Genomic DNA, 20836 nt, shown 5'->3' on the forward strand with positions numbered 1-20836 from the left:
CAAGGTCCACAAGTCACTGTTTTCTCTTACCCAGCCAACACCTGCACTAGGATGTGTCAAAGATGTTGGTGTTTCTGTGCAGGGCTGTTAAAGGGGGGCAATGGGGCAGTTTTACCACCCCTCTCTGTAAACTTCTGGTACCCTGGTATCCAGGAGGGTACAAGGTAGGCATCTACAACACTTCAGGGGTTTGTGGCTTGGTAGCCTTGAGGTGGCTGTGAAGGAAACGTCCACACAGGTTACTGCAGCCAATGCCAACTCCCTGGAAAAGAGCTGCCATGATCCAGTGACTCTCTTCAGCTGGATCAGCAAGGGAGCAGCACCACAGCATGAGATGGAGTTGGCTTTGCACACTCACGGTATTCAGCCAGCAGGGACCAAGAGCGTTCTCACTTCCTGCTGGGATTTCTGCAGCGTGCTGGAGGTTTACACATCAGAGGAGCTGCTTCTGTCCAGGGAAATTATGGATCCAATACTTGGGTAAGAGGAGTGACTTTTACAGGATGCTAGAAGTCATTATTTTGGAGAAGCCAGCTATTTAATCTTCCTTAGGCAGGACTCTGTCTGGAAGATGCAGAATTCCAGAAAAGGAGTTTCATGTTAATTAATAATGTGCATGAGAAAGCTCCCTCTCCCAGGAGTCATGTCCTGAACTGCCACACACTTTGCTACAAACTTGCTGATGGGTTTCTCACCAGCCCCCAAAACCAAAGGAGTGGTGGTTGTTCAGTGGCCTGGGAGATGATGCCTCTGAATTTTTCAGTGTTCTGGAGGGTGGAGTTTTGGTAATCCAGAGTGTCATGGTGTTAAATTCGTGACACTTAATGTTTTACTGGATTTAAATCCATCTTCCCTACCTACAGAAGGTGATAAGAAGAGCAGTTATTGCTGATCAGACTTATTGCTGTGTCTGTTGGTCTGTCACACCTGCTGTTGTATTGTTAAACGCATTGTGTGTGTGTATATATGTATATATGAATAACAAATTACGCCTATCATGAGAAATAGAGCAGGTCTCACAAATGTTTCCAAGCCAAGAACTGCAGTAGACTGTTCTAGACTGTCACTGTTACTGTGTCTCTTTGTTACTGGGAGACGAGTTAAAAAGTTGAAATACTGGGTGTTTTCAAGTACATGGGGCCCAGCCCCTTGGTGTAAGTAGGGGCTTGTGACAACCTGGTGATGACCTCGTTCAATAAGATTGGAACAGGCCAAGGTTTCCCCCTGCCCCTCTTTCCAAATACAGCATAATTTAGTAAATACCTTGTTAGCATTTGCATGCTGAGAACCTCTCAATGCCAGAAAAAACTCTGAACTTTAATTCTGTTCCTCTTGCCTGTAGGCATATGGGAATGAATCTGAGTTCCTAATGTGGAAAAGAAATTTATCCCCAGAGGAGAAGGGTGTGCCAGTCACCCACCATCCAAGTGTGATTCAAACCTCTTACAGTTGTAACTTGGCCTGAATTTCTTTTCCCAAGTGTATACTGATGTTCTTGAATTACAGGAGCACAGTGTAGAGATGAGACTTGCCTTTTTAAACTGGCTCCAAAACACTCAGGTACACTGTGCCCACTGCATGAAAGGGCAAGGTAAAATTGGGGCATTTGTTTGCTCTACAACCTCCTTATTGGTGATGGCACAAGGTCATTGCAAATGGCACTGCAGAAATGGTGCTTGTCTGTAGACAATCCATGTGGGATGTGCTGTGGCTGGGTGGATTTGCTGGGTTCTTTTATTCCTGAGCAAATATGATTGCAGCTGGTGCAGTGTCCTGCAGCGTTATAGCAAGGCTGTGACCTGTGTTTCTCCTGTTCCCCTGCTCTATACCCATCTAGCTACTGCTTTCCCAGCTGTGCTTTGTGCATGTTTTTAGTTTCCATTGTGACTGTTTCCCCTCAGAAATGGGTGATCTTTGATATTTAGTCTGAACTTGAAGTAAGTGTTCCTGGTTTGCGTGTCTGCAACAATGGTCTGCTTTCCCACTGAGGATTTCTTTTGCCTCTAGAGCTCTTTATGGATTCTCCTAGTATTTGTCTGGACAGCCACTTACACTGCTCCCAGCCAGCTATTTTTGTGCTTCTCTTAATGCTTTCTCAAGGGCTAATGTGTTTTCAGTGCTGTGCTGGGAAAGCACGCAAGGTTTCAGCTATCCGAGTTGGTTCCAGAGTGCCATCAGGGCTCCTGCTCCCTGACAAGATGAGCTGTTTGCTTGGAGGTGCCTGGGCCTCATACCTGAACTCATCACCTTGCTGCTTTCTGTCTGATTTTAGCAATAAGCTTTGTCTATACTGAAAAAAAAAACCAACCTGTGAAAAGAGGAATCTGCTTTCGATGTCTCATGAGAGCATTTGTGGATGTGCAAGCTTTTAGCAGAGCTGGTTGGAAATAATTGTGACTAGCAGCTCTGGCAGCTAATTGTGGCTCACTTGCAAGTTGTTTGGATACAGTTTACCCATCAGCAAGATAGTGTAAGCAGGAAGGGATGAAAGAAACGGATTGTAATGGAGGCCCAGCCCTGAATCACTCTTCCTTTATGTCTGGACCTTTTGAGTTTGTTGATGTGTATTTTGGGGATGATTTCAAACTGCACATGCCAGATTGGAGAGCTGTGAGCCTGGCAGATTTCATAGGCGTAGAAAACAAGGCAGAGTCCTACCAGCCTGGGCAAACTTCCTCTCTCCATTGTTTCACTCAACACAGTGAAAATAATAAAAAAAGGAGGAAGGGGGACTTTTGCATGGGCAGATAGTGACAAGACAAGAGGGAATGGGTTCAAACTGCCAGAGGGTAGGTTTAGATGGGATGTTAGGAGAAATTCTTGTGAGGGTGGTAAAGCCCTGGCACAGGGTGCCCAGAGAAGCTGTGGCTGCCTCTGGATCCATGGAAGTGTTCAAGGCCAGGTTGGATGGGGCTTGGAGCAGCCTGGCATAGTGGAAGGTGTCCCTGCCCATGGCAGGGGTGTAATGAGATCATCTTTAAGGTCCCTTCCAACACAAACCAGTCTGTGATTTGGTGATTCTCTTTGGCTTCTTAAGGTTACCCCCATAGAGGAGCAGAAACCTGGGATTCACAGTTGAAAGAGCTTTAAGTCATAATTAGCATTGGATCAAAGGAAAAGTCCTGGTTCCCAGGGCTATTTAGTGCAGTGAGAAAGCATTAAGAAGGTTCTTGGAAAGAAAGTATGGAGAGTATCCGATTCTGTGTGAGCTGAGCCAGCCTCCTCACTTGGATCGAAAACATATGTTTTGAAGTCCTTACCTTGATGCCTGTCACTTCATGGCTTCTCCACAGAGGCTTTTTTACTCTGTTTTGTGTGTATATTTAATTTTCCAAAGAAGAATGGTTCAATTTTCATTAACTAACTGTGAGACTGTCAATGAAAATACAAACTGTAAAGGTGTCTCTGACAGCTTGTATAATTCAGAGCCAAATTGTAAATTGCCTTCTTCTAGGCCACTGAACACCTATCACAGTATATTAAACCCAGTTTAATTGATTTGGAAAGGAAGTGATCAAGCCAAAGATCTCCTGTTACTTTCCATTCCAAATCCTTCTCTCCCAGGATAATCTCTTTTCCCAGGACTGTTCATTCTTAAATGGCCTTAAGGACTAGAAAAATGGTCATTTTCCTAGTAATTTTTTTTTTCTGGTGATATATTTCCAAGGCTTCTCAATCTCATAATATGAATTAAGACTCAGCCTTCATACAGGAAAGAAGTGTGAACTGCAAGCCCTTTGTAGCACATTTATCTCTGATGTGTGGTTTGCGGATTATAATTGGGCAAGTAGTTAAAATCGGCTTTTCAGGACTGGCTGTTGAAAATGGATTTGTTTCATGTTGGATCCTCCTTGTGTTTTATTCTTTGTATGAAGCGGAAACAGTTTCTGGGGGAAAATGTGTAGATGGAGGTGTAAACACAGTAAATTATATGTTCTGTGTTTTTAAAACAAAGTCAAAATACTTGAGCTGAAACAATTCAAAAAATTTCAGTTAAAATCCTACTAAAACAAGCCTTGTGATCTGGGGATAGAAATTTATGGGAAACAGTATTTTTAAACAAAGAGGTGGAGTGAAATGTTTGGGTAATCCTGATTCATCACACATCATGGCAGTGGTTAACTTGATGAGTTAGGGTAAGTCTTTGGTCTGTTTTTCTTTAAAATTCTTTAATGATTTTAACTTGGATGCCTTGACTTAATCATTATATAAACTGAAGGTGGATTTGTGTGTAGTGTGTATCCATAAACCCAGTTTTGACTGGTTTTGCCAAGAGAGAGGAGGGAGGTTTGAGAAGGGACAGAGTGAATTGGTGCTGAAGATGGCCTGGCCACAGGCACTGCAGTGGCACCTGAAGGGGAGCAGTAGCCCTTCCCGAGGGCATCCAGCCTCTCATCCCTCCAGGCTCAGCCTGAAGGAGGGCTGGATGTGACTGAGCTTTGAGGATGGCACTGGCTGTCAGATTAAATGATCAACTTCAGTTTATAGTTTTCCTAAACCTTTGTTTATCTGTTCGTGCCTCTGTTGTGCTTCCATGCATTTGAGCATAATTACATTCCATTTTGTAGCACAGGGATGCCGTGCAAGAGATGCTCAAATGAATAGCTCTGAGCTATTAGGAGATGCTGTTGCAGTCGTTCCCTTTATCAATGGTCAATTAAATAAAAACCTTTCGATCTCTGGCCCTCCTGCTTTATCTTGCCAGACATGACCGATTATGAAGTGGTGAGTGTTCCAGTCAGTCCCACCTGCTGCCAAGGCTGGGGTTTAGGGAGCAGTCCCACAGGTGATAAAAGCTTTTCCTCCTCCAGAGGAGCCAGGACCAAGTTTGTGTTACTGAAATTATGCACAAAATACTGCAGGATAACCTATGGCTGCTCCTTGTGCTGTATGGAAGGAGTCAGCCCTACTTTCCTGTGGTTAGGGGGATGGAGCACCTCTGCTGTGAGGAAAGGCTGGCAAAATTGGGATTGTTCAACCTGGGGAAGTTTTGGGGGGACCTAATTGCAAGCTTCTAGAACCTGAAGGGAGCCTACACAAATATGGATACTATTTACAAGGGCCTGGAGTGGCAAGGAAGAATGGCTTTAAACTGAAGCCATTAGATGAGACATTAGGAAGAAATTCTCCTGTGTGAGGGTGGGCAGGCCCTGGCACAGGGTGCCCAGAGAAGCTGTGGCTGCCCCTGGATCCCTGGAAGTGTCCAAGGCCAGGTTGGATGGGATAATGGAAGGTGTCCCTGCTCATAGCAGGGTTGTTGGAAGGAGATGATCTTTAAGGTGTCTTTGAACCCAAACCATTCAGTGGTTCTGTGATTGTATGACCTCTTCCTCTTGCAAACAGACCAGGTGAGATGAGCTGAGAAAAGCTGAACTGGGAAATCTTCAAACTTAATTTTAACACACTAGTTAAGCATCAGGTTCAAAATTAACGTGTTTGTGTTCCTCCTGCACGTTATTAGTGTGTCAATAAAGATCTGCCTCTGCAGAGCACTGCCTTTCACTGTGCTTTAACTTCTGCCAAGTTGCCTCTCCAGGCACGTACCTATGGCACACAGGAGGTAAGCATTGCACCATCTCCTCTCTTAGGGCACAGGAGGGAGACCATCATGCAAAATAAGTAAAAGTGCATCATTAACCAAAGGATATTAAACATTAACATATAGGGATATTAACTTTGCATGTAAGTATCCTTGATCTGTGGTCTGGTAGCACAATGAAATGGTGTTCTTGAATGACTTTAAAACCTTCATATATTTTTGTTGCAATTAAAAAAAAATTAAAATTCATTTCCTTCTGTTGCTCTGGTATGGTCTTGCCAGGGAGCATAAGGGATTTGGATGGCAGAGTTGCACAGTAACAATCCTCATGGCAGGCAGTGAATCCAGGGAGAAAATGTTAGGCATCCACCCTTAATCAAATGGAGCATTCTTCCAGGACTTCATGAGATGTGTGTGTAACTGGCAAAAGGATTAGTACAGTAAAAATCAATCACACCTGGTATTGAACTGCCACGAACTGAATGCAGAAAGCAGAATGCCAGGTTGAACGTCTTACACTTTGGTCTACCTTCCAGAAAAAGCCTGGCCAATGTTAATTGGCTGCAGGTATCTGTAGCCAAACTTAGCCTGAACTTATGAGAGTATCTATAAAGCTTGTCTGGCACTTCTGGGCAACACTCCTTAACTTCCCTGCTAAGTGCCTCATAAACGATTCAGTCCTAAAGTGAGTTTGGTCTCCAGGCTCACCCTGTAATCAACCTGTAAGGTTCGCAATCCAAGAGAAGGAACCGCTTTTTGTCTTTTAATGCTTGGACTGGCTGGATGTGACTTTGTGGGTAAAGCCTCTTGCTGTCTGAGAGTACTTACCTTTCTGTTCTACCCCTTTTTGGACCAAGCCCGGGTGTAAGGTCAGTCAGAGAGATGAAATTTTTTCGTGTTGTGCCTTCCTACAGGGAATTGGTGTAGGAGAGCAGTGGGATGTGCCGGGCTGCTGTGGCTTGCAGGATGTTGCACCTCTCAATATTTCAGAGCGTGCAGCTCCTTCCCAAGCTGTGCGTGTGCTGGCGCCGGCTCCGGAGTCTGCAAGAGCCTGCTGTGTCTTTTCAAGAGCTGAAAGCAAGGTTCCCTCATTTCAGAGTTTATTTCCCTGGAAAACCAGTACGAGTTGGCTGCTCCCCAGCACGCACCGAGGCAGAAGGAATTTCCTTGCACTTGTGGGAATCTCGCTTCATAACTCTGCTTATTGTTTCGTTCTTGATGCTGGAATTCATCAGTGAGGTGCTGTTTCCTCAGGGGGAAGCTCTTTTTGTAGTGGAAGAAGAGGGGCAAGAGCTTTTGTTTTAAACTGACTGTAACAAAGACTAAAGGAGTTACCTAATGAGGTTGGTAACTGCTAGAGGAAAAAAATTAAACAAGAAACCAAACAACAAAAGAACAGTTAAACTGCCCTGGGGAAATCGCTGAGGGGAATCCATCTGATGCCTTTTCTCTTAGTTAAGCAGTTTTCAGCTGTGAGTGGCTGAGAGAGACAAAAATCCCTGAAATTAGTGAGCTCAGAATTCTTCAAATTTCTTCTTAAACAGTGGTTGACTGCCCCCTTAATTTTGAGAAGAATCTTAGTGAAAAGGTTTATAACTCTCAAGTGGTGAATCTGGAAATTAGAGAAAGGAATTTAGATCTTGGGTTTCAAAGCTGACACAGGTTTAAATACATCCTAGTGTTTTTGTTTGGGTTCTGTGTTTCAAGCCTTCAGGATTCAAAGGAATTAAAATTCTCAGGGTTTTTTTTTTTTCCCATTAACCATGAGGATTGTATTAAAGAAGTGGAATCCAAACCATCTTACTTCAGTAAAGCAAAAATGTTTTCTTAGTGAAACTGATCTGGCATCACAAACTGTCAGGGAGATGTTCCAGCCCTACTTTGTGTTGCCTGCCAAAGGTTTGAAGGAGTTGTGTGTAGGTTGGATGAAAGATGGAGTGTGGGGGTTGGGTGGACCCTGGCTATTACCTGTCTTGAGATAGGAATAGGGTTATTCTCTGTCAGTTGTTGACACTTGCAATAAAATTAAAACTATAGGTTGAGAGAAGGTTTTGGTTTGGGGTTTTGAGGTTTTGATTTGGTTTTTAGTTGAGGGGAAGGTGGTGTGCATGGTGGCAAGGGAAGCACCTGTTAAAAGCAATAGATTCTGCTTCACTGATGTGCTTAACATGTCAGCTCAATTTTTTTTCCTTTTTATTACCTCGTCTTCCCTCTCTTGTCTCCCAGAGGCTCAATCAAAGCTATCAAATGCAGTGATGTTCCTGCTCAGCAACAGTCCCTGCTGCAACTCCTTGTTTCAGTATCTCCAGAGTAGCAGTAATGCCTGGGAGAAAGGCACAATGAAGGATGAGGAACAGTTACTTCATCCCTGCTTTTTCCCTTTTCTGCAGAAAATTAATCTCTTTCCTCCTGCCCCCTCCTCTTCCTGGACACTGTGGATTACCTGCTTCTTTTTAGGCAGATGGGCAAGGGAAGCAGGATGAGAAGGGAGTATTTATAGCTCACCTCCTGTTTATGTTCCCTTCCTAGCAGATGTGATGGAGCTTTGTACTAATGTTGGAAGAAGAGAAAATTCAGGCAGGAACAAGAACTGAGGCAAATGAAGATCATTTGCTAATGTGTAGGTCATACAAAGTACTTCCAAATGTAAAGAATAACACTTCCCACAGTTTGCTGGTATTGCCTTTTTTTTGTGTCCGTCTCCAGCCTGATTTTAGAACACAAGAAAAACAAAATCCAAGAGGAATAGCTTGGCAGTTCAGTTGGGCTCATGTTTTCTTGACCTTCATCAGCGTGAAATGCTGCCCTGTGGAGGCAGTGGGCGCAAAATGTTCTTTTTGGTGCAAAGTCTGACCTCTTGAGTGGGATGAAGTAAGGGAGTACTGTCAAAGAGAGAGAGGAATGAGTTCAAGCCTGTGGGATTTAATCAGACAAGTGCTTGGGTCCTGGGAGATGAGCTGTATGGTTTAAAAAGGCAGCAGTTTGGACTTGGTGGAGAAAATTGTGCTCAGAAGTATATGGCTTGTCGCTGTCACTGCAAGGGCACAGCTCCCAGGTACAGGGACACTCCCCACTGTGTTGTCTCTCCAGCCAAATTCCCTGGGGTTTGCCTGGATGCAGTATGAGCAGTACCCTTGTGGGAGCAAGGGGTGTTTTATCACATCCCAGACTCCCAAACAGCAGCCTAGTGTATGCCTTGAGGAAAATACCACACAGTACACAGTCGTATTGACTACATGAATGTATCCAGAAACCGTAGCAAGAAGCTGGAGAAGGTTCTTCATACAGGGTTGCAAATCCTTGGTAGAGCTGGGCTTAATTTCAAAGGAAGATTGAGGTGGGCTTTTTTGGTGTTTTCTTGTTTGGTTGGGTGTTTTTTGGGGGTTTTTTGGGGTTTTTTTTTGTTGTTGTTTTGGGTGTTTTTTGGTTTTGGGTTTTTTTGTTTGTTTGTTTTGGTTTGTTTGGGTTCTTTTTTAAATAATTTTTTTCTCATAAAGAGAGATCCTGGAAGCATGCAGCGGTGCTCAGGTACCTCAGAAAGAAAAGAAGGGTATGAGAGAGGGAGGCAGAGACCTCTGATGGCAGACTGGCCCTTTCTGATCCCTTTGGAGGTGCCTGAGGAAGGCAGGGAGGATGCTGAGGAGGAATTAGTGGGAATTAGCTGAAGTTGGCAGGGCAGTGGCACTGGCAGCAGCTGAGCCCTCATGAGACATGGCCATCCTGCCCCTGTCCCCCTGCTGCCCTCAGAGCTGTGTGAGGGGCTGCTGTGGGCTGGGGTGGTCCTGTGAGTGCTCAAAGCCCTGTGCTGCTTCATTTGTGAAGGGTTTTATTGGCAAACTGGTTTAATAGTCACTAGTTGGGTTACCCGGGGCAGGGAGGGTCGCTGTGGGAGGTGTCTGTGTCTGAGGGGTCTCTGTGGCCTGCAAGGGGTGCCTGGCACTGAGGGCTCTCTGAAGGCTGTGTGGGGTGTCTGGGGCTGAGAGGTGTCTGTGATGGCTGTGTGGTGTCTGTGATGGCTGTGTGGGGTGGCTGGGGCTGAGAGCTGTCTGTGATGGCTGTGTGGGGTGCCGTGGGGCTGAGGACTGTCTGTGATGGTTGTGTGGGGTGTCTGGGGCTGAGGGGTGTCTCAGGAGGCTGAGAGGTCTGGGGTTGAAGGGTCTCTGATCTCTGTGGGGTGTTTGGTGCTGAGGGGTCTCTGTGTGCAGTGTCTGGGTCTAAGAGGTCTCTGGGCAGAGTTGGATCCTGCATAAAGGCTTGGGTTAGGGGGAAAGTGTGAATTGCAGCATGTTTCTTGATATTATCTACTTTAATTGGCAGTAAGTCAACTTTCACCTAGTCTAGTCTGTTAAGCCAGTGAGGAGTGGTGAGTGATCTCCCTGCCTTTATCCTTTTATCCTCCATCCTCCCATCCTCCCATCCTGTTCCTGAGCAGCTGGCTGGGCAGCTGGCCCCAGTCAATCCGCCAAAGCTAAATGTACTTAAATCCAGTCAGAGCTTATGTGCTGGTGCTAAAACACTGGCTGTGTTGGGAAGTAACACATCACAGCTCTTGGACAGCAGGTTTCTGGTCAGGGCATGGTTTTGCCCTGAGTCTCCTTTACTTTGCAAACAGCTGGAGTGGAGGGGAGGGAAAAGAGGCAGGACAAAAGGGGACTTGGTGATTTAGGATCGAAGTACTGTTTAGGAGAGACCAAAATCTAACAGATTGAGTACAGGAGCCGAAATGAGGGAAAGATGGATAAATGGAGCCCTTCAGCACATTTGGGGAGGGTGGTTTGGGTTGCTGTGGCTGCTTGGGGAAGCTCGCAGCAGTTTTCATCATTGAGATTCCAGCCTGGTGGTTTTAAGGTCACCACTTTTAGAGCCAGGAAAGACATTCAGTGTTTCATGCAGTAAAAGCTGGGATAGAGAGGAAAATAGCTGTTGCTTATTGGAAAAGGTGAGCTGCTTTGTATCACAGTTAAAGGAGGCCCCTTGTAATTTGTAAAATATCTGTTGCCAGTGGCAGTTGCTAATGTGTCTCTTAAATGCTTCACTTGTAGTAAGAAATTTTTGTGCAGAGAATGCTCTGGTTTTCACAAAAGCACTGCAGTTCTTGCTGCACTAGTACTCTAGGTAATGAGTTAGCAGCATGTTTTACTTGGGTTTTAGAGTAAGACATTCACCTTTTTTCATGCTTGGGGTGGTTTTTTTTTCAGGACAAGGTCTTTTCTGATTTTAATTAGGGTTTGGAGACTCAATTTCCTAAAGTTGTTAGCATTCCATCATTGATAATTGCTATGTGGAGAACAGGAGCTGCTCCTTCTTTTCCCATCAGAGAGCCCTCAGTGGTAGCTTAAAGGCTGATTTTGCCAGCAAGGCTTTGATTAACTTTGTTACCCATGTAGAGAAAGCTACATTAGGACCTATAGAGATGCTGTTGTTTTTACCTTTGGGCTGTCTAACGACCAACATGTCGAAGACCTGGACATGGCTGGAGGAAGCCTTAGTTTTAGACAGAGAACTAGGACTTTTTTCCTCTTGCTCCTTTAATCATTCTGGGAGCGTAGCTGCTGCATAACTCTGAGCCTCTTAACATGCATCTTACTGCAGATAAGGCTGGAAACCAAGGATCTGATGGATGTGGAAAGTGAATTCCTGAGTGTGTTCTTGTAAGAACCCAGAAAGTTAATCTGGTGCTCATTTCAGTGGTCTGGCTTTGGTGCCTTTCACACTCCAAGTGTTATTTATTTTGGTAGAGATGGACAAGTCTCTGTCTCAGCTGAAATCTGGATGTAGTTATTCCACACTTCATTGCTGAAGGAGGGGTGAGCTCGTGTCTGTTTGCCTGAGGGGCAGATCTGGTCAGTAGAGCCTGAAACAAGTTCCTCTCTCTGCCCTGCACCTCTCCCATCTCCAGCCTCAGCCTTCTGACACCATTCTGTATGAAGCTGTTGAACTGCAGACATTGGGTAAAGGGTTCAGACATTTCTCTCCACCTCAATTTTAAAACAACAGTCTCCCTTCAGGAATAAAAATGATAGATGACACGTTAAGCTCTTCCTAACCTTGGATGACATATCATGACATTTCGGTCTCTGCTGAGTTTTGAGTTCATTTGTTCCTTCCCCCCCTTTTCCTACCCAGCAGAGACTATTTCTGTAGATAAGGAATTGTACCAGCAGCACATATCACACGGTGCAGTTCAGGGCTGCAGGAGTGACAGATAAGTGTGTTTTAACAACATCTCTCCTATAAAATGTACTGGCAGCACGCTGCTGGGGAGTGGGGGTGTTAATGAAACAGAGGGGATCAGCCCATACTGGAATGCAAGAACTGTCCAAGAGGTTAAATCCAGGGACACTTCAGCTTTTTGATGAGTCACCTAACATGCCCTGTTTTTTCAACCTGTTTTGCCTTTTCCCTGTTCTTGCCTGTAAAGTATTAGGGCAGGAGGCTTCTGGAGTGAGCTTGTATCTGTCAGATACTCGTAGCCTTAAGGTAAAGTCTTTGCATGTGCTACCTGATAATATCTTCTAGTTACATGGTTATTTTGCAATGGGATAATGCTGGGTTTAGCGGGATTTAGGATTTTCTGAGAACTGCGGTTTTGGGTTGCTGTTTACATCTGGTAGAGAGGCAGAGTCCTGCTGTGCAGTGTTTCAAAAATGGATGATTAATGTTGTGTAAAGGGGGAGAGTAAAGCAGTGAAAACCTCCTGTCGCTGCTAGCTGTGCTGTGGGATCAGGTAAAACAGGTCTATAAACAGCCTTTGACTGTTTACAGTCTCTGACTGAGGAGGGTTTGTGTCTCACTCTGTGAATTCTGCCCACTGGTTATTGTATTTGATACTATTTTTAGAAGGCTTAAAATTCCCCTCTTTAGGTAAAAATTGGTTCTGAAAACTAATTTGCATGTGGTACCACTTTTGATCCTTGAAGCTTCTGACTTTGTTAATAATAGTGATGCTAAGACAACAGAGCTGGATTTGTACAGGATGCGGGGCTGTAGCTGTGTTTTTCTCAGATGGTTTTGTAGTTTAAAACCTGTGTTTCTTCAGGTGAGAGGGGTGGTCCTGGTTGCTCAACAGTAGCACTTGGTGTCAGTCCAGAAGACTTAGTTATTTCAAAAGCAAAAAGGTAAATTTTTCTGTTGGTTCCCAACACACAGCTGTTTTTTACATTACTTTTACTGAGACATGCAACTTCCCACTTTAGTTACAGCTGTTTAGTGCCCACTTCTCTTTTCCTGTGAGCTGCCTGTTTGACCTGACCCTGGGAAGCTGATAATGCAGTTGAGAGGAGGCAAATTGAAAATGAGTGATTTTCATTGTCAAAACTGATAGAAATGAAGTGTACATGTAGTATATATCACAGTGAATTTCTAGAACTGTCAATGCAGTGACCATCAGGGCCAAAGATCCTGCTTTCAAGAAAGATTACTGGAAGCTATCCTTGGTTTGGGTATCAGGCTTCAGAGTGAAGTAGCAATTAAAGCCATTTAAAATAGATTATCAAAGGCAACCTCATGAAAAACAGAGGTCTGGACAATTTGGCAGAGAAATAATCAACAACCTGGGTTTTGTTTGCAAACTTCATTAGAAATTTACTTAAACAAGCCCTCCCTGTGGGATACCTCTATAGAAATATAGGTTTGGCAGCTGTGTTTTAGCAATCAGCAAAGGAAAAGTATCCCAGACCATAGGAATGCCTGAATTGGACCACAGCTGTTTAAAAATCTGAGGCTAGCCACTGAAATAAAAACCACCAGAGACAGGTGAGAGCTGGTGTTATGCCTTACTCTGTTTCACAGTTGGGCTGGTTTGTGCCAGAGCTGTAATTTTGCTGTTGGGGGAGGATTGGTATATGACCAGTATAATGTAATCTAAAAGATAGTCTTTAAATCAGTCTGATTCTAGGTTTTCATGGGCAAATCAATCCCTTGCTAAGTTTGCAGGACCTACAAGCCATTCATGTGCTTTCTTCTTATCGGGCTGTTGTCGTTTTTTATTTTTATAGCTCAGTATTACAATTATTGCTTTTTTATGTTGGAACAATTTGTTCTTCTATGAACAGGCGTGTTTACTACTTGTATCTCAGAGTCTGGTTTCCTTCTGTAAGGACACAAAAAAAGCAATGTTGGCGTGGAAAACTACCAAAGAGAATGAACCTGTTAATCCACAACTCTGTAAACATCCCTCTTGGTTATGCAAAAACTTTTTTTTTTACCTTTAGAGACTCATGCTTTGATATGGTTTCTACTGTGTCTGTGTAGTAAGCTAAATTGATTTCTTAAACTGCTTGACCATGTGGCTTTAAAAGCATGTTACATTAAAGAAAACAAATCACAGCTGTTCTGTTATAGACTCTCGACTAGGTGTGTGCACATGAGGTGTGTAGAGGTGAACTTGGCTGAGGAGGGGAACCCTGTGGGGTGACAGATGGGAAGGGAAGAGGCTGTTCCTGACAGGTGCTCCCAGTTTGTGGCTGTCCCTGCGGCGGAGGGGAGGAAGTGCCTGGCGCAGGCATTGGGGAAGGGACCGGCGGGAGGTGGGGGCACAGGAGGTGGCGCTGGGGTGCGATCTTGCCAGACTCTGAGCATTTGTCCTTTTTGCTGTGCCTGTGTTTTCCAGGTGCATCAGCGGCTGTCTCCCTGGCAGAGCGTGAGAGTGGTGTATTGCAGTACCGTAGTGCCCTCTGATGGTGAGTACACGCGTGAGGAATTCCTGCCTCACTTGGGCTTCCCCAACGCGCATCTCCTTCCCTGCCCCCTTTTCTGCTTGAGCATTTTTTGGCTGGGCACCAACCCGTTTGGAGCTAAGGAAGTGACAGAGAGAACAATGTCAAGAAGAATTAAGGCAATGGGCAACTTTTCTATGAACTGTCCTTACAAAACTAGATGGGCTTTATAAAGAAAGATGGAATTGCGTGCAACTGTCGAAGTCTTTTTGCCAGACTTCTTCCTGATGTAGCTGTGAGGTATGTATGGTCCCTACCCTTCAGGGTACTGTCTGTCTTGGAGGTGCCAGAGACTGGAGCCAGGCTCTGTTCAGTGGCACCAACCGCTAGGACACGAGGCAAAAGGCAGAAACTCATGCACAGGAAATTCTACCTGAGCAGGAGGAATCCCTGTTCAGGTAGGGAAAGGAATTCCTTTTTCTCCTGTGCACTGGAACAGATGGCCCAGAGAGCATGTGGAGTCCCCTCCCTGGGGATATTCCAGAGCCGTCTGGACACAATCCTGTGCCATGTGCTCTGGGATGTGCCTCTGTGGCACCAGAAGACCCACTGTGGTCCCTTCAGCCTGACTCAATCTGTGGTCCTGTGACTCTGCCTACCTCCTAAACTTCATTTATGTAACAAAAGTGCAATTCATACCAGCTACCTCCCAAACTGCTCAAAATCATCATTTGCTGCAGTAAATAAGTTGTGAAGCCAAGGCAATGCTTATTCCTTTATTAAAATTCTGGGACAGCTCAAACATTAAGCTTTTTTGATAAGGTTGCCAGAGCCTAAAGCAAAAGGATGCACTAGTGGAACTTTAAAAATCTCACTGTGCTAGAATGCAAAGAGGAAAGGAGCAGCTTTCAGCTTGCTGCCTGCTTAACATCTGCAAGCTGTGCACAAGGAGGGGAGCACTTGTGCTGACAGACATGAGCAATGAGTGGATCCTTTCCCTGTTAAGGCTTGTTAATAAGCTCTGAAAGCTAATAAATGAAGGGTTCCTGCTTCCCCTACCAGGATAATGAGAGTGTGCAAAGACAAAGAACATAACTGTTCTGGATAGCTTACATGAAAACCTGAGGGTTTAAACAAGTGGAAGTGTAGAGGATGTTGTAAGGTTATGAGGTTAATGTTTATGTATGCCAGATTCAATTTTACCTCCCCTCATCTTGTGCTTGAATATTTCTCTCATAATTTCATTCAATAACTTCACCTTTACCAGCAGCCGGTGTTCAACACTGGCTTCTTTAGACCACGCTTTTTTATTTTACTGTGCTTTGTTTTGACCTCATGTGTTGCTTAAGTTGATCTTAGGTAAAAATGGAAATTTTAAAATTGAAGAAACCCACCCTTCACCTGTTGTTGGTGCACATATGATCGAGTCAGAACTTTGTGCTGCTTGGAGGGAACTCACACCTCAAAGCAACCTCATGCTTAATATAGCATGTAAAGCTTTTCAAATCCTCCGTGGTCGTATTTAGCAGCATTCCTGACTGGGTTGTAGGTGTCTGTAAGTGAAGCACACTTGTATAAAATTCCTTTCTTTTGCTTGTCCCATGCATTTAAATCTTGGCTGGAAATTTAACCAGGGAAGATTAGCTGAAACCTTAGCTCTGTAATTAGTGAGGTGCCAAATGCTTTGTCCAGTTAGTAACTTGTGAAGTAGATGTAGAAGACAGAGCTGTGGGAGAGGAGGAGAGTGAGGCAGCCATGTCACAGGGTCTTGTTAATAACTTTTACTGGAGCTGTCTGTTGCTCTCTGTTAGGTTTGTGTTGTCATTCAGATTTCTTTCTTTTATTTGCCTCTGAGCTCTTCCCTCTTCAATGCAGTAAAAATCTGACCAGCATTACTTGTGTGGGAGGTGGTGAGTGGACCTTCCCCCCCAGTGAATTAAGCTAGGAAATTACTTTTACAAGGTTTTTGTGAGGAAAATATGTAGCTTTTCCCTGTCTTTTGAAGGGAAATAATTTGGTCTTTAATACTTCACCTAAGCTGGAAATCCTAGTAAAAGGCTTTGTGCTCCTAATGCTGATGACTCCTAAAATGTAGCAGAGCTGGTTCTGATAGGCACTTCCTCCAAAGCTTGGCAGTTCTGGAGCTCTGGTTGTGGTGTGGTCCCAATGGGGATACATGGAAAAAGTGTCAATGCAAACATTCTCTTCTACTCTGCGGAAAACTGCCTCCCTGCCTGTGTGAGCCAAGTAGTATTTCAAATTTTAAAAAAAATCTGATAGCTGGTTTCATAACAGCTGCTGCTAAGGAGCTCTAAATTCTGTCTGACTGTCCAAGTAAATTAGCACTTTGCCTTATTTCTTCCCAGTAAATATCTGATTTTTGTCTCTGAATTCTATGCTTCAGAACACTAAAGCTACTAAAATCCTGTCATGTGTCTGAGTCTTGAGAATAGGCACTGATGGGTATTCAAATACTAGGGCCTCTTAGGATCCTTTAATTGTTTTAGGTGTCCATACTTGGTTGCTTCCATCTAGTATTTAAGAACGTGAAGGTAGCAATCCCTTGCAAGAGGGAAAAAGCCTTTTTATGCTCGAATCAGTTCATGAAGGTGTGTGACAGTCAAGAATGAGAAGAGAATTCTTCTAGCTTTGTACAAGTGCACTTGAGGCATCTTTTCTCAACATCCATGAGCCCCTTTTTTGCAAAGGTGTGTTGCCGCAAGTCTTGTCTTCATACTTCCCTTTGGTATTTAAAATAACATTATTTGTCTTTATTTTTATTTGTGTTGACTTTTTAACTGACTAGTTTTGATGTTGGCTGCTTAAAATTACTCAGCATGTCAATCCATGAGTTCAGTGAGTTTCAGGAGACAGGAGCTGACCAAAGCTACAACAGGTGGGGATACTGAGGCAGATGAGTTGTGGGTGGGTGTAACTGCACCATCCACGGCAAATGCTCTGAGCAATAAAAAACCCTGAATGTTTTTACACAACAAAAATATCTATAAAAGCAAGTCATTTTTAGGTGTGCTGTTATATCTTAGAACTACCTCAACTGAGAACAGTTATGACTGTGTAAAGTAAAGGGCTTAAGGGAGTATGAACTTTTAACTTTTCTCTGTATGAATATCACAAAGCAGGTTGACTTTCTGGCAATAAAATAATAACCAGCTTACAGTTCAGATAGGTCACTACCATGGATTTTAGGAAGGGGCACTGAATCCTTAAGAACGATCTCAGAAAAGCTTCTGGCAGCACCAAAGAAATGGAAAATCTTGTTTTATCTACACCTAAGTAGTAATGTCTGTCTGCAGAAGTACAAAGCATATTGATCCTGTGAATTTTAGATGAAATTACCTTGAAGCCTAAACTTGGAGTTCTGCTTTCCTACAGCTTTGTGCTCCTGACAGCTTTCTTAAATGTCTTGCCTCAGGACAAGGAGGAGGAAACCAGGACTAAACAAGAATAAGAACATTTGAAGTTGGTCCTTCCTTGATGGTTTCTTATATACACAGTCTCCCTTTGTCTCCTGAGCAATAAATCCTGATAAACAGCAGTGTTTTGTCTTCCATAGTCCAAAATGCTTTTGTTCTCAGAACCTTACCAGGACATACTGTGCTGCCCTTATGTGGCTTTTAGATATCATATTGCCTTTAGAATAAAGGTGACTGTGTTTAGACTAAGTAACTTCTACGAAGTACAGAAAATTACCGCACAGAAATTTTGGACTGAGAATCTCAGATATACCTCCATTTTCTTTGGCCCTGTCTCTTAATAAAACCAAAAGTTTAGTCTGTTTTATGTCCAGCTTATAAAATCATGTTTGCCTCTTCCTACATGGGGCAAATAGAGAAGATCTGTTTGTTTTGGTTTTTTTTAATGATAACCTTGTATTTTTGTTGTCTCTGTAGAAGTGACGGTGGTTTACCAAAACGGGTTACCTGTGATTTCTGTGAGTCTTCCATCGCGGCGCGAGCGCTGCCAGTTCACCCTGAAACCCATCTCAGACTCTGTCGGCGTGTTCTTGCAACAGCTGCAAGCAGAGGACAGAGGAATTGATCGGGTTGCAATCTACTCAGCAGGTACTCTTGTTTACAAACTAATTGATTTACTTACTTGCCAGCTGTTTTCATCCAGCCTTTTGCTTTCGAAGTAAAAGTTTGCTGTGGTGTGAGTTCTTCGACTTTCCTGGAAAAGCAGGAGGTAGAAATGCCGTTCCTAGAGTAAGAATATTGTGTAGTCAGGGCTGCCAAGGAAATCAATCCCAATGAAGGTGTTTTCTGGTGAGTTCTCTACTATTTAGTAGGAAAGATGCGTATGTAACCTACACAGAGGTTCAAATTGATTTGTAAGGATTTGGGTGTAGAAGGTGGTACAAAGGAAACAGTATCCTGCTTTAGCGAAGAAAACTCAGCCATGTTTCACCTTTCATCCCTAACAAAAATTGTCATCTGTAGGAAAGAATAGAAGCCCAACAACTGGATTTAGAATGGTGTTACAACTCTGCCACAGCATGTTCAAGTCCTTTTTTTCTCCTGCTTAATGCATGATCTGTGTTTTCCTTGCAGATGGCACACGTGTGGCCTCCTCCACAGGCATAGACCTGCTTCTGCTGGATGACTTCAAACTGATCATTAATGATGTCACATACCATGTCAGACCACCAAAGAGAGGTAAACCAGCCTAGTTCTGGTCAACACTGGGATATATTTCAGTATTTAGTTCCCTGCTTAATTGCAACATGCTTTATTAAGTTGTTCAGCAGCATGCAGCGTTGTTTCTTGTGGTTTCTAATCCTGCCCTTGGAGCCCTATTTAGAGATATCCAAGTAATCAGAAAAATCACTGATGAAAAGCAGATATTTCATTTTGTTCAAAGCTAGTGCCCCCAGTCCCCCAAGAGGAATAAACAAAGAAATAGAATTACTTTTAGTTTCTAAGTTTTTCAAAAATTTTTTTAATTACTGGAAAGTAATATAATTTAACTCGTTGTGAAGGAATACAATACAAGATGGGAATTAGATTGAAGCTTAGATTGTCTGGTTTGGAAGAATAAATTGTTGCTTCCCGTGACAGCTAACATTATTTCCATTTAAGTGTGGTACTTTGAATATTGCAGATAAACCTCAAAACCATGTTAGCTACCAAACAGTAAAATAGAGGAGACTGTGCCCTTAGAAGGTTGTGTTATGAAGAATCAGCTAGGAAGGGAAACCAACCTATTTTGAGTCAATAAGAAAATCCATTTCGATAATTTTCTTTGGGTGTGTAATTTTCAAGATGTAGAAACTTGCAGGAAGCTTTTGAGACACTTCAGTGTTACTAGTGGAGGCAGGAACTCAGTGTTTTTATCTGCCCTCTACTCTTTCTTCTGGGCATCTTCATAGCCTTCATAAAACACTAGGTTCTTCTATGCCTGTGGTTATGTCTGAGGATTTAAACAAAAGGTTCAGCTTGGGAAATGCTGTTCTCCTTGTCTCTTGGCTCACAGATGGGGGGGATTTTTGCCTACTTTATTGTTCTGTTATTCTGGAATTGGGAGTGCAGTACTGGGCAAGATGCTCTTTCTCCCCTAAATTTGGGGTAGGCTGACCTCTACTAAAGATGACTTTTTTCCCCCCCATCTCATTAAAAGCACCTTTACAGAAAACTCTCAGTTAAGATTGGGTATCTCAACCACTGGATAACACAAAAACACAAAAGTAGCTCTTTTCTGTCACCTATTATGCGCTGATAGGTGAGCTGTGATAGGATCACCAAGGTTACAGGAAATTGTCTCCTAGGATGCATTTGCCAAGGAGATTTCTATAGTTAGTTTGTGCTAAAATGAATATGCCTGCAAATAGGCACTGAGATTAGTTCTGTCAAACTTTTCAGCTATTGCTTTTTCGCTTTACATGATCACCTTGTGTATTTGAAAATGGAAATGCCAGAATACTGTAATTTTAAATATTAAAATTGTAAGTACTTCTTGGTGGTCACCTCAGTAGGAATGGATGGATTTTTCTTCACAGGGGGAAACAGGAGCACTTTAACAGGGAGAAAGGATATTGATATACCCTGTGTGCCTCAGCACAAACAACTGAGTCACTTTTATTCCCTTGAGCTGCTGGTGTTAAAACTTGAGCTGTCCATAGCTTTTGAGGTTTGTAAAATCGTATTTTGATAACCTTAGGTACAAGCCTGAAGATGCTACAAAAATTAATTTCTTTTATTTGGTTAATATCAAAATTTTTTGCTTTAATTTCAAAGTTGTTTTTTTACATGTGGAGTGTGTAACACAATACAAGTAGTCACAACTTCTTTACAAATTGTTATCCTTGAGGAATCCTCCTTGTGTTGAAATGCAAGTATGAAGGCGTTTTTGATTCGTGGCCTTGTTACTGTTTCTAAATACCATGGGGAAGAACTTAACTGCTTTGTTTTGAAGGCAGCACAGCAAGGGGTGTTACCCACAGAGTATTGGGGAGCAATTCTTGGCACTGGCATTGAAAATACTGACGATGAGGCTGTGTTGTGGGGTCCCTAACCGATGGTGTTCAGATGCCACCACCATCAATAACTCTGGTTGCTGGTGGTCTGCAGTCTGAATTCTGTCTGCCTTGGTAGCTGGTGTGATGGTTAATAACTAGTTTAGTTCA

General features: G+C 43.4%; 1 protein-coding gene across 2 annotated transcripts in view; it reads left to right on the forward strand.

The window, feature by feature from the left end:
- Positions 1-20836, forward strand: part of MCU (mitochondrial calcium uniporter) — a 77891-nt gene that overhangs the window by 51179 nt on the left and 5876 nt on the right. For both annotated transcript variants that reach the window (XM_085064410.1, XM_085064411.1), the window contains exons 2-4: positions 14151-14220; positions 18108-18278; positions 18765-18869. In XM_085064410.1, the coding sequence (XP_084920536.1) occupies positions 14151-14220; positions 18108-18278; positions 18765-18869 (346 nt within the window). The remainder of the gene's footprint in view (positions 1-14150; positions 14221-18107; positions 18279-18764; positions 18870-20836) is intronic.

Source organism: Lichenostomus cassidix, chromosome 6, assembly GCF_008360975.1.
Source record: "Lichenostomus cassidix isolate B80296 chromosome 6, HeHo_3.0, whole genome shotgun sequence".
NCBI classification, from domain to species: Eukaryota; Metazoa; Chordata; class Aves; order Passeriformes; family Meliphagidae; genus Lichenostomus; species Lichenostomus cassidix.